This window comes from Sapajus apella, unplaced genomic scaffold (assembly GCF_009761245.1).
Source record: "Sapajus apella isolate SASKATOON/1434 unplaced genomic scaffold, GSC_monkey_1.0 scaffold16, whole genome shotgun sequence".
NCBI lineage: Eukaryota > Metazoa > Chordata > Mammalia > Primates > Cebidae > Sapajus > Sapajus apella.
Window position 1 is genome coordinate 20,607,802 of NW_022436956.1, and position 14,237 is coordinate 20,622,038.

The 14,237-nt window shown below is 37.6% G+C and overlaps 1 protein-coding gene, 1 long non-coding RNA gene and 1 other non-coding gene across 9 annotated transcripts in view; 1 reads left to right on the top strand and 2 right to left on the bottom strand.

The window, feature by feature from the left end:
* Window positions 1-14,237, bottom strand: part of LOC116556257 — a 120,944-nt gene that overhangs the window by 53,913 nt on the left and 52,794 nt on the right. For 3 of the 7 annotated variants that reach the window (XR_004270910.1, XR_004270909.1, XR_004270907.1), the window contains 2 exons: window positions 4,355-4,401; window positions 2,868-2,950 (listed from right to left, as the gene is read on the bottom strand). This is a non-coding gene — a long non-coding RNA (uncharacterized LOC116556257). Of the gene's footprint in view, window positions 1-2,867; window positions 2,972-4,354; window positions 4,402-12,688; window positions 13,144-14,237 lie in introns of those variants that run through there. The other 4 variants (XR_004270913.1, XR_004270911.1, XR_004270912.1 and 1 more) reach the window with 4 other exon arrangements.
* NXPE1 (neurexophilin and PC-esterase domain family member 1) lies at window positions 2,304-11,995 on the top strand. Its single transcript, XM_032285468.1, is given in 4 exon segments — window positions 2,304-3,208; window positions 5,477-5,538; window positions 9,714-9,926; window positions 10,296-11,995. Coding segments are annotated over 4 exon segments (1,416 nt in total). The 5' UTR covers window positions 2,304-2,603; the 3' UTR covers window positions 10,832-11,995.
* LOC116556457 lies at window positions 6,140-6,243 on the bottom strand. The gene has a single exon (XR_004271007.1). It is a non-coding gene; the product is annotated as a small nucleolar RNA U13 (small nucleolar RNA).

A 14,237-nucleotide genomic window follows, 5' to 3' on the forward strand; every position in this document is an offset into this window, starting at 1 on the left:
TTGCTGTACAGGAGCTCTGAATTTTAATTAGATCCCATTTGTCTATCTTGGCTTTTGCTGCCATTGCTTTTGGTGTTTTAGTAATGAAATCCTTGCCTATGCTTATGTCTTGGATAGTTTTGCTTATGTTTTCTTCTAGTGTTTTTATGGTGTTAGGTTTTATGTTTAAATCTTTAATCCAACTGGAGTTAATTTTAGTGTAAGGTAACAGGAAGGGGTCCAGTTTCTGCTTTCTGCACATTGCTGGCCAGTTTTCCCAACACCATTTATTAAACATGGAGTCCTTTCCCCATTGCTTATTTTTGTCAGGTTTGTCAAAGATCAGATGGTTGTAGATGTGTGGTGTTGCTTCTGAGGCCTCTGTTCTGTTCCATTGGTCTATGTCTCTGTTTTGGTACCAGTACCAAGCTGTTTTGATTACTGTAGCCTTGTAGTATAGTTTGAAGTCAGGTAGCGTGATGCCTCCAGCTTTGTTCTTTTTGCTTAGGATTGTCTTGGCTATACGGGCTCTGTTTTGGTTCCATATGAAGTTTAAGGTGATTTTTTCCAGTTCTGTGAAGAAGGTAATTGGTAGCTTGATGGGGATAGCACTGAATCTATAAATTACCTTGGACAGTATGGCCATTTTTACGATATTGATTCTTCCTAACCGTGAGCATGGAATGTTTTTCCATCTGTTTGTGTCCGAGAGAGACAGAATTTAAAAGTCATGTCCCTGAGTAAAATGGGCCCGTACTTTTCTTGTATTATACTTATCTAGTTTCAGTATAAAATATATTCCTACCTCGTAAAATTGATTGGATTGTTTTTCCTGATTATATAAGTTAGGGATATGTGTACTTTCCAGTAAAAGATCTCAGCCTGTGACTTGTTGAGGTGGGGAAAATGGAAAAACGTTTATCATTGTGATGGTGATATTCTTATTCTTACTGTTAATTATATATTTCATGATTATTTTCTATTTTTTATTCCTTATTGTAATGTAAGTTTTTAATGTTTTCCAGAGATATAAAAAAAGGTCCTTTTGAAGGATTTTGTGTATTTGCATCTCTATGTCTTGGTTGGCATTGCCAACAATTTGTCTTTTGGTTTTGCCAAAGTTTTTTCAACTTCAACTTGGATTCTGTTCATCTTTTTTAAATGATATCTCATTGTCTTGTTTCTCCTCTCTTTTGGCTTACTCTGCCACTTTGTTACCAATCACAAGGGTTTTACTTTGTTACCAGTTGCAAGGGTTTTATTTATTGCCTGATGCTGGGGTGCAGTGCAGCCAGGCCTAAATTTTTTTTTAAAAGCTTTATATGTGTTCTAAAGTGTGAGAGGGGTTGACAGTTACTGGTCTATAAGCATTCTTCTCAAATCTATCTGATACTAAGATTGCTTTTGAGGCTTTTGGAGAGCATATACTCCTGGACGACATAATTTAATAATTATGACTCATTAGATCTAGACTGCAGCCTGTGAGTCCATATTTTTAAAAAAGCTTGGCAGGTGTTTCTGACTACCAGCAAGATTTGAAAATCACTGAATCTGAGTGCCTAGAAAACACTGTATAGTGCCAAAAGTATAAGTGACCTCTAAGGCTGTAGTGATTTCTAAGGTAGAAGTTAAGAGATGTTTAGATGGTTTGGGGGAATTTGGGGATACCCAGCAATACAGGAAGAGGAGAAAATATTAGTAAAGAGCAGGAGCTGAAAGGAAGTTCAGCTCCTAAAAAAGAAAGAAGTCTTATCAAGACATCAAAAGCAAGGGAGGGAGTAGCAAGAACTAGAGTTAAAAATAGGCTACAGACAAAGCTATATTACAAATGGACTTTTGTAATATAGCTTTACAAGAGTTACAAGAAGCCATTGAAGGGGTTTAAACAGGAAGGTGCTGCTGGTTTAGCTACAGAAGAGAAAATTAAATGGAGAGAAAGCAGGACTGACTTCCTTGAAGTCTGAAGACAGTCATCATCCTTGAGGTGACCACTATAATCCAGGAGATAAATGATGGTGACTTCAACTATGATACAGTTGGAGAGGAAAAGACTATTAGGGATGGGTAAAAGATATGGATGTGACTGGATGTAAGGCATATATGAAAAGAAAGAGTAAACTTATCATCACCAATTTATTGCTCATAAGTATTCTCTGAGCTATATATTTTGCATTGAATATATTTATCTACAACTGTTCAGACATTCTCTAAAATATGGAGGTAAAGATATAAATGTTTATATTTTATTCAAAATTGTCACAGTTTAAATAATATTGATAATAATGTATAATATATAATAATAGTAATGACATCTCCTTTCCTTGTTTCTCTTCTCTTTTGATTTACTCTGCCACTTTGTTAGAAAATATTCAGTCTGGTAACAAACTGAATTCAATTATACAAATATACACTGTAAACAAATATTCAAACTCATAATAAGTGAAAATGACTAGACAGGTTAATTTCATAGTAGATCACAATCCTTGTTATTTCAGATTTGGTCTGCTCTAAACTTATCCATCTCCATCCATTACTGGAACAACTCCACAAACTCCTTATTCCCTAAAACACCACTCATACCATTAAAGTCACTAACAGAGACTGAACTGAGAATAAAGGAAATCATGGAGAAACTAGACCAGCAGATCCCACCCAGACCTTTTGACCACATGAACACCACCACCAGCGCCACACACAGCACAGCCACCATCCTCAGCCCTCGAGACACGTACTGCAGAGGGGACAATCTGGACATCCTGCTGGAGGTGAGGGACCACTTGGGACGCAGGAAGCAATATGGCGGAGATTTCCTGAGGGCCAGGATGTCCTCCCCAGCCCTGATGGCAGGTGCTTCAGGAAAGGTGACTGACTTCAACAATGGCACCTACCTGATCAGCTTCACTCTGTTCTGGGAGGGCCAGGTCTCCCTGTCTCTGCTGCTCATCCACCCCAGTGAAGGGGCGTCGGCTCTCTGGCGGGCAAGGAACCAAGGCTATAACAAAATTATTTTCAAAGGTAAATTTGTTAATGGCACCTCTCATGTCTTCACTGAATGTGGCCTGACCCTAAACTCAAGTGCTGAACTCTGTGAATATCTGGATAACAGAGACCAAGAAGCCTTCTACTGTGTGAAGCCTCAACACATGCCCTGTGAGGCTCTGACCCACATGACCACCCAGAATAGAGAAGTGTCTTATCTTACTGACAGGGAAAAAGGCCTTTTCCACAGGTGAGTATTTTTCAAGTATACTGAGAAGTGTCTCACTGAGAAGTACCCCAGTCAGAGCTACACTGCCCATTGCAACACTGAGCATGACTCTCAGAGGCCTCTACTCAAGGTCAGACATGTGGTGTCTTCACAGGGCCTCTACACACCACTCTGTGCCAAAGTTTGCATTTTCACTATATTCTCCCATCAGTCATGTGTTTTGCTATAACTATTCTTCTATGTATTCACAGATGTTCCATTGAAAAAAGATTCTTTGATAAGTGTATGATAACATCCATGCTCCTTCTCCTCCCATAATTAATTTTGTTAATTTTGCCTCTTAAATATCTTTGCGTTGATCCATTTCCCCCATGTACAGTGCTGCTATTCAAGTTCAGACCAACATCATCTCATCTAGATTACTTATTCCAGCTTCCCAACTGGTCTCTGTCCCAGCAGTCATACCCTCTCTAATCCATTTTCTACACTGAGTAATCTTCCTCAAAAGCCAATTCCTACTGGTTATCTCCAGTTGATCCCATGATCAGATATTCTTCAGTATATACCTCTCAGGGTAGAGGAGTCCTTCTTACTCCCCATGTTGTGACCTACTCATCCCCGTGAGCCCCTGGTTCAACAGCCCTCCACAAACCGGGTAGAAGCATGTTTCCTCTATCAATCACAGCTGCGGCAATCCCAGGCTTTTCTCTCCTGACTTACAAACAGATGCTCACTTCTTGGTTTTCCTTTTCCCCCACTAAGCTGAAAACTACTTTGTGGATTAGAATGAACCATCAGTGACTCTTCATGGGCCACTTTGAGGATTTGTAAAGGGTGAGTATCTGTTATCATAAATTCCAGAGCTGTGAGCCAAGCCATAAAACGTCTATCAGTTGCAGAGACTTTTGCTCATTTGCTAACTTTACATAAGTCTCAGAGGCTCGGTCTATTTCCTTTTCTCTTTCAATTCTGCCCAGTACCCTTTTTTTCCCACAAAGATTTACTTTTCCTAAGATTGGTAACAAAGTAGAATGCTAGGTTCACAGCAATCCCTTTCTACCAGTTTTCAAAGTCAAGCTTAGTCTTTTTTTCCATAAGCTTTCAAAAAAAAATATGGTAAGAGTGGGCACCAAACATGACAAAATAACATGCATTCCAGAATCTTACCTCATTATCCAAGTTTTGGCTCCTGATCTATAGTCCCTGGATCCCTTCTGAAAAGTAAAAGCACAGTTAAGTTTCTGTTCCTTTCCTTTTATCTCTGATGGTACAGCTCATCAAATCTCTTCCTACCCACCAACCATCCCTATGCCTAAATCCTAGTAAGGATGAAAACATGCTGATCTTTTCTCTTCTCAGTATGGCACCTGAAAAGACATCCATAGCAGGGAATCAGGTACCACTTATATCTGTTATAGTTGGCACCTGGGTCCCCATTCTCCCCTTAATCCCTTTCTTCCTTCCTCCGCTTACATGGCCATATACACAGGTTTGAAACAAAGTGTGAGTAAGAGCTTTCAAGCAGGAAGAGTCATCTTTCATCAATTGGAGGAAAGAAATGTAAGGTACATTGATTAACACAACAGATTCAACACTACTTTCTGCCAGCCACTTTGATAGGTATTAAGGATACAGCAGTGGACCAGACACATGCACTACCTTCCTTCCTAAATCTTACGATCTTCAGAAAGCAAGTTTGTCGAAAAAGTCAAAGATAATCATAGCAGGAAATGTGGATTAAAAAGGGAAGCAGAGGCCCTCTGATAAAAGGTCTACATGCCACTCAAAAAGGCTGGATCCCTTGGGTACATGATGGGGAGACAATAAAGGGATGTAAGCAGTAGTGCAGTTGCATTTGCAATGAGAAAGGGTACTCTGCCAGTCAGATTGAAAGATTTAGGTGGAATAAAACTGAGGTTTACATGACCAATTAGAAGCCCACAGTAATCCAAGGAAACTATTCTGCAAACTGGAATAGGAGATATGGACGCAGAAAGGGAGAAGAGAACTTGTAAATTAGATAAATATTTTGAATCTAAAATTCCAGGACACACTGATTACATGTGGCAGATCAGTAGAGCTGCCCTGGACTTCAGGTGCTCTCAGCAGGGTAGAAAGTCTTCCAAATTCCTTGTTCATTTACAATACCCAATATATCTAAAATTTACAACAATAATAATAGCTTCTGGTTATAGGAAATTAAAAATTTTCCTTCACTCACAAGTAGGTGAGTCACCTGTGTTACGTGGGGAGAGAGCAGGCTAATTTATTGTTCTATTTTTTTTGAAGGTCCAAAGTAGGAGTTGAAATTATGAAGGACGGTAAACACATTGATGTCGTCGAATGTAACAGTAAGTCTGCTCTGTCCTGAGTTAGATGATGCTCAGAGGAAATTTTATCAGCATTAATCCAAGTAATTGTAGTTTTCCTGGAGCACAATTCCTAGCAGGTGTCTAAGATGTCAATCATGCTGGACTTTAAAGGGAGAAATGAACTCAAAGAAATTATTTCAAAATTTTTATAGGAGATTTCATCTTGACATATCCAAAAGGAAAAAGTGTTATTATCCTATATTTATATTTAAACCTGAGAGTTCATCTCCTAGAGTCTAAGGCACTGTCCAAAAATCTTTGAAAGATGAATACCTACAGCTTCAGAGTAGGAAAACTTTGGATTTTGGTTTCCTAACCCTCTGTTGGCAAAACCTCCTAACATTTAGTTGATGCAATTACCAATGTTAGATGGAGTTTTTATCTCATTATGTTTTAAAGACAAACACAAAGCCATGCTACTGATGAAAGAATAGTTAGGCTACCTTAGCTTTAAAATAACTTTTTATAAAGTCTTAGTTTACCCATAACATCCATCATGATATTTACTTCAACTCATAATAATTTATTGCCACCATTTATTCATTTATTCTGCAAATGTTTATTTATTTATTTTTCCTCATATCATATGGGTAAAGTGCTGATGTCATAACATGGTTGGAGGGAGGCACATCTCACACATGAGCATGAAAACCCAGTCATCATGCTTCTGAACTACAAAAGGATCAGCAAACATTTATCAAGCATTGAACAGGTATCAGGCATTATGGGCAAATGGAGAAAAATAAATGGTCAGTTTAGCGTGCATTGTGAAATACATTCAACATACCAACTTTATGAAGAAAGTAAAAAGGCAAAGGAGCTTATGTTAAACTTGGTATTTGACTGAGTCCTGAAGGATATGTGTAGGCAGAGAATGAAGAAGAGAAATCTCATAAACAGCATGAGTAGTGTTGCTGGATTTAAGTAAATAATAATAAAGGGAATCAAATGAATTTGAGTAATTTCTAATTGCCTGTCATATATACATTGAGAAAAGGGGGAAATATTGCATGGGCCATACTTACACTAAATAATTATCCCTTGTTAGAAGTAATACAAATTTAACATGGTGTCCTGTATTTTTTATCTAACTCTTTTTATCTGGTAATTCCAGTCATGAGCAAAGTCATCATGGACTTTATTGTGGAATGTAGCAGAGGATAAGCCCAGAAAGAGAGAAAGAACCTAATCATGAAAGTTCTTAAGTGCCAGGCTGAGGATCTCAGAGATTATTCAGTAGATTTGAAAGCCACAGAAACCAACTGAGAAAAAGAGTGGTATGATCCACTTTGTGCTTTAAAAGGCAAATTCACAATTTAACAAAATGCATGCTCTATAGAAAGGCAATTTAACATTGTCACTAAGGAATATAAAATAAATTTCATATAAATAGAAGGAAAAAACACTGTCTCTGGATGGGATGACCTTATATTTAAAAGAATGTCAGTTATCTATGGATCATTTTCTTGTTGCTGCTATAATAAAGTGGCTTTAAAAAGCAAAAATATATCATCTTATAGCCTGTAGTCCAGCAGTCCAACATCAGTCTCACTGAGCTGAGCCAAGGTAGAACAGGAGCATGTTCCTTCCTGGAGACTCTAGGGGTGAACCTGTTCCTTTGCTTATTCTAGGTTCTTAAGGCTTTCCACAGTCCTTGTATCCCTCTTCCTTTATCTTCAAAGTCACAGCAGAGGGTCAAGTTGTCCTGACACATCTTTGACCCACTCTTCTGCCTCCCTCTTCCACTTTTGAGGACCAGTGACATTGGATTGGGCCTACCCACATAATCCAGGATAATCTCTCCATCTCAAAGTCCATACCTTAGTCATATCTGGAAAGTCCCTTTTGCCACGGAAGGCAACATATTCATAGGTTTTAAGAATTGGGGATGTGGATATCTTTGGGAGACTATTAGTCTGCCTATCTAATCAAAAATATAATGGAATCTGTTTTTCAATGGGCAGGTCTATGCAAACCTACTCCCAAAGTTTGAGGAAGCTGAGAAGCCAAAGAAGAGGCTGACACATCCAGTTTCTCAGAAAGAAACATTTAATAGGGAGTTAGAAGCAGAAGCCATGTTTATGTCTCCATTGGTGAGACAAGATGGTGGATCTCCACACCATTACTGCCAGACCCAGGGCTTACAGAGCACAAGGGAAGGGTGGCTGAGGTGGGATGTACAGGACAATTGAAGTAAAATGCCAGCAAATCTTACCTTGTTGGCCTAAGGTCAAGATTTATGGTAAGTACCTGCTGTTATGCAAGAAACAATAGTTAAACTGGAGTTAATCAGAAGCCAACATGGCGAATTAACTTCTAAAATGGAGTTGCTTTTGCTGATATATGGAATCCTGATATTATATTACCCACATACTGTTCAAAATACTCAAGCCTATTCTAAAATTATTAAGTAAAATAAACGTGTAAGAGTAATCATAAGCGAATTTGTTATAAGTTTGAAATAGTGCTTCAGGGAGTTTGAGATGTGGCAAAATGAATACCCTGACACATAAAGATTACACAAGATATGGCTTACAACCATGAACTTAAAGGCTATGTTCTTAGCAAAGTGTGCCAGTACATTATGAGGACAAAGAATACTTAACGCTATGAATCTCAAGTTTCCAGGGTCATGGTATTCCGTCATCCAGGGTGCAATGCCATCAAGCCTCATAGAAATCCATCCACATCACACTGTAATTCTAACATAATTACAGGATTATACAAATTCCCTTTACTAAGCCAAATCACCAGGACTTAAGAGCTATTTCAGATGCACTTTCCAATTCTGCCACCAGCACCAATTTACCACTTTGTCCACAGGTTACAAATACAATACAATCATGTAGCGATGTACTATGCCATGAACACAGGCAGCCAGAGACAATAAGGCCTTTGAGGAACTAAGCAAAGAGAGTAAAACAGAGACTGCTGATGGTTCCCCAGTATCCACTGCCTCCTCCTTCTTTAGTAATAGATACCAGTTTGTGGCTAGACCCATGGCCATCCTTCCTTATAGCTAGTTGTGGCCATAACTAAATTTTTTTCCAGAAGTGTGAGTGGGAAACTTCTAGGTCAACCTTTAAAAGCAAAACAATTGGCCCTCCCTATCCATTTCTTCCTTTACTACTAGCTGGATTTTAGATATAATGTGAGAAGGGAAAGAGCCAGGTTAGACCATGAGATTGAAGCCATGTGGTAAGAATGGCAGAGCTATAACACAGAAGCAACAGGCATCCCTGCCACCATGCAATGGTATATTAGCCCTGGCCTTCTCACTCCAGGCTTGTTAAGTGAGACAGAAATAATCTATTTTTAACTCATTATTACCTTGGTCTTTCCTACAGCATTCAAATCGGTTTCCTATGTCATACCAGAATGTAGTATCAGTACAGAAGTCCTGATGTAACAAATTCTAAAATTGAAGGCACTGGCTCAGTGATGGGGTAGCAGCACAGAGAGTAGCAAAGAATCACAACAGGAGAAATCTGATAACCTTCGTCATGACATAACAAGACGTTTGCTGCACTGCTCCCTATAAGAGAAGGCAGACCATGTGCAAACAGAACCTGAAACTCTAGTGAAACTTCCTGGAATATCTCAAAATATTGGTTTGTACTGAATGCTACATGTTGCATTTGGCAAAGTCTGGTTTTTAATAAAGTAAGTCCAACCAGGTGATTATTATACCATTTGAGGTTTTTATTTTTAATGTACATATTTTAAGCCATTTTTTGAACATGGAAAAATTAAGATTATTCATTCTTTCATTAATGAAACAAAAGTAAAGAATTTGATATAACAACTGGCAGACAACTAACATCTTTCAGGTTAGAGACAAACACAGACATCGCTACAGAATCAGGAAGAAAGGACAGAATGCCAAAGAAAGGATGAAATGCCAAGACTTAGCTAATGACCAAATTTAGGAGAAAAGGAATAGGCAGGAGGCAAGATGACTCAAATTCTCTCAAAAGAGTAAGTAGAAGTGCCTGAAGCAAAGCTAATGATCACAGAGTAGTACTAGAAAGGGATAGAAATAGAAAACAGACATTACAGGAAGGAGGAAAGAGCGATGGAAGGAATGATGAAGAAAGAAGGCTAGATGTCTAACTTATTACAATAAAATCATTTACAAGTGTCTCTGTTACCAGAGAGTGAAAAGATAGAAGAGAAATGCCAAGTTGGAATGAAGCCTCCTGTCCCTGGTGGTTATACTTTACAATGAAGGTGGATAACAACATTTTGCAACCAGATTCAGTTTGACACAATTAAGATGAATGACTGCCTGAAAGGCAAGCTCATTTACCTCCTGGGAGACTCTACGCTACGTCAGTGGATCTACCACTTACCCAAAGTTGTAAAAAGTGGGTAGTTACTTTATATTCTCTTTGAAATTCAGGCTGGTTTTAAAGTACTTTTAATGAGGTCTCTACTCTCTCGTTTGAGCTATTTTGTTTTTTACTTCATTTAGCTTTCTGGATTTGAGCCTTTACATTTAAAATGTATTTGATTCCCTCTTTCATAAGAGATGTTGGTCCTCTTTTAAAATTCCAATGAAAACTTTATATTTTTGATTCACATTTTACATGTATGAACTGGTACTCTACCCTAGGGAGTGGAAAGACTCCAGTGAGCAATTATTTAGGTGGGTGGGTATTTTAAGGGATATGACATTCTTTTCCATGAATATTAACCATCAACTTCTATTCAAAACAACTATTTCTTTTTATCAGCACTGCAGTTTTTTGATCTTCATGAAACTGGAATTTTTAAGAAACATTTGCTTCTGGATGCAGCAAGACACACTCTGATTCAATGGAAAAAACACAGCCATCCCTTCATCACTTTCCAGCTCTACTCTCTGATAGATCATAATTATATCCCTCGGGAAATTGACCTGCTATCAGGTGACAAAAACACAGCCATCGTCATCACCTTTGGCCAGCACTTCAGACCATTTCCCATTGACATTTTTATTCGCAGGGCCATCGGTGTCTGAAAGGCTATTGAAAGACTGTTCCTAAGAAGCCCAACCACTAAAGTGATTATTAAGACAGAAAACATCAGGGAGATGCACATAGAGACAGAGAGGTTTGGAGACTTCCATGGTTATATTCAATATCTTATCATGAAGGATATTTTCAAAGACCTCAACATGGGCATCATTGATGCCTGGGACATGACCATTGCATATGGCACTAATACTATCCACCCGCCTGATCATGTGATTGGAAATCAGATTAACATGTTCTTAAACTACATTTGCTAAGGGGTAAATATCATACAAAATCACTAAGAACAAATCTCTGTACATAACCCCACATGTATTGTAAAGTAAATTTTATTCATTTTAGGAACGGAGGAAAATAAATTTAAAAGAATCCGTTTTGGGAGGAAGGATATATAAGGACAATGACAACCAATATGGGATGCAAAACCAAGAGAATCACACATGAAAAAATATACCATGCTGGTTCTGGTGCTTGTTTAAAACATTAAAAAAGTTTTTTAAAAGCCATGTTGTTAAACTGATTTGAAAATATCTGTACAAATTCATGATGCTTTCCATTTCCAATATAGATATTTTGTAGTTCTGTCTATTGAAAAGGCCTGGAAGCAATGATAACCCATTAGTAACAATCACTCTTAGTACCCTGACCGTGGTCTCTAAGAACCCTTCCTCAGTAAAAGAAAACAGGTATTCCTGAAGAAAAGGCTGATTCTAGGACTGGAACAGAAAATACATATACCATGAGCCTGGACATCTTGCTATGCCAGAAAGCAAATAATCAAAGATAAACGGAATCATATCATGGAACAGAGGAAGTAACCCAAAGGAGTCTCTTCATTGGCCATAGGTAGATTAGTTTAAGCATCAAAAAGACTAATGACTGCAGTTAATTGAAATACATAGTATACAAAATCCATGAGCTCATAATAATACTAAAAGAGATATTCAAGAATAAAAACAAAACCTCTCATGTGTCATAAGTGGAGCTGGGTAAATCCTTATTTTGAAAATTGGCAATGAAAGAGAAATACATGAACATTTATCCTCCTTCCTGTTACAGAGAAAACCAATAACCCTAATAGATAAGTGAAAGTTCTTCTTTGTGGGAGAATTATAGGTAATGAATACAGAAAGAGTGACAGAATTAGGAAATCACCATTTTAAAATTTCTAATTAGATAAGTAAGTAAGGCAGAGATCATCAGTGAATGAACTTTTCTTAAAAGTCTGATTGGAACTTTATATGGATATAGCAGCCTATCATTTCTGAATCCACTGATCAAACTTAGCTTTATTAAGAGCTAGGCAACCTGTCATTATGTCCTGCATGATTTGATACAATGTAAAGTATATAACACCACCTATGAAGGAGTATTCTTGCAATGCTTGTTCCCCTAGATAATTTCATCCAATGGCTCCAAAATTTTTACAGGTATTGATCGACTTACCACCTATGCAACTTAAGACCATTCGGCTTTACGACCACAATCGCTAGCCACGACTGCTCCGTGTCTGGCAGTGCAAACATTGCCCAGCTGGGCGTACGGCAGTGCGGACCAGCTTCTGACAGCACTACCATCTCCATGTGCACCATTTCAACTGTACATATAGCCTACTCAACTTACGAGCAAATCCTGTTACTACCAGTCCACAGTCCCGACCGTGTTCGTAAGTCGAGCACTGGCTGTATTTTCAGCTTTCCAGTCTAAGACCAACTTTGCATGAAACATCTCCCTTTCCAATTGACAGACCTCAAATACATCACATTAATGCCAAAAGCAATATCTCCTCTCTACCAAATTTTCACCTCTTTCTGTGATTCCATTTCTTGATCAATGATATTAGTATCCACTTAGTTTTCAAAGCTGGAAAACCATATTTTGTTTAAATAAACAATTACTGTCATCTACTCTGTGCCACATGCTTGTTAGCCAATTTTTATACAAAGGAATGGGGCAAAAAGACCATCATCCTTAATCTAATGGAGAAGACCAAGCAGGTAGATTCAAAGCAATGCAATATAACAAGAGTCAAGACGTTATAGAAACACAGAAACAAACAAAACCTGAACTCTACGATAGAGAGAAGCTATGAAGTTTTATACAGGAAGTATTACCTGGACTCATTCATGAAGAATGAGAGAATCAAGTTGACAAGAAGGAAGGAGCGGGAGAAGTAGGACAATCTTGTTGACAAAAGTCTCATTCAGGAAATGGCAAGAATTATGAACCTTTAGTGACAAAAAACAAATGCAGAGAGTTAATGAGAAGGAAATGGGGAGGCAGCACCCAAATTAGGAAAGATTTATATGACATGCTAAGGAATGTGGGCTTTATCCTAAAAGTAAAGGGGAGTGGTTAAAGAATCATAATACAGACAGGACATGATTACATTTGCCTCTCAGAAAGAGAAATGAGGCAAGATATTTATGGCCAATGTGGCGTAATGAAAACAATATGAAGATTGAAGTCAGACCTGGTTTTGAATTTTAGTGTCTTCACTTACCAACTCAGCCAATTTAGGAATTTAATCTCTAAACTTCAATTTCTTCAATATTAAATTCAAAGCATTAAATTATATGATATATGGAAAATGTTTACCTAGTTCTAGCACATGGTAATATTCAATAATTTTTCCCTTGAGGCTCAATGAGAAGTTTCCATGATACCTACAAATTTGACACAAATAACTTGAAGGAGAACTCTAACATTCACTGAAGAAAATAAAGGGGAAGGAAGATATTGGGGAAAAGGATAAAATGAATTTAGGTTTTAGTTATAATGAAGTGAAGGTTCCCATACAAATATCAAAATGCAGATGTCTTGTAGATAGAATATGAGTCTGAATTCAGGAGAGAGGTTTATAAGAAAGATGCTCAATTTGGAAGTCACCAATATATATATAGGTGGTTGCTAAAGATGAGGATATGTTAATATTTTCTCATACACAAAGGGAACTCTCATACACTTTTGGTGGGAATGTAAGTTGGTACAGTCATTATGGAAAACAGTATGGCAGTTCCTCAAAAAATTAAAAATAGAACTACCATATGACCTGGCAATCCCTCTGCTGAGTATCCCAAAGGAAATGAAATCAGCACTTCACAGAATATCTACATTCTCATGCTCAATGTAGCATTATTCACTACAGCAAAGATGTAGAAACAACATAAGTGCCCATCAATAGATGAACAGATAAATAATTGTGGCATATATGTACAATGGAATATCATTCAGCCTTATAAAAGGAGATGCTCCTATATTTGCAATAACATGGGTGAACCTGGAGGACGTTATGCTAAGTAAAATAACAATATTGAAGGAAAGAAATAATACTGAAAGAAAAATATTGCTTGATCTCACTTATATATGAAACTTAAAAATTACACATAGAAACAGAGTGGAATGGTGGTTATCCAGGCTGGGAGGAAGAGAAAATGGGAAGCTGTAGGTCAAAGGGTATAAACTTGCAGTTCTACTGGATGAATGTCTAGAGAGCTAATGTACAGCATGAGGACTATAGTTAATATTGTATACGGAAAATTTGCTGAAAGACTAGATTTTAGGTATTCTACCTCAATAAAAAGGTAATTGTGCAGTGAGGAATATGTTAATTTCTTGACTATAGTGATCATTTCACTATGCATATGTATATCAAAACATCAC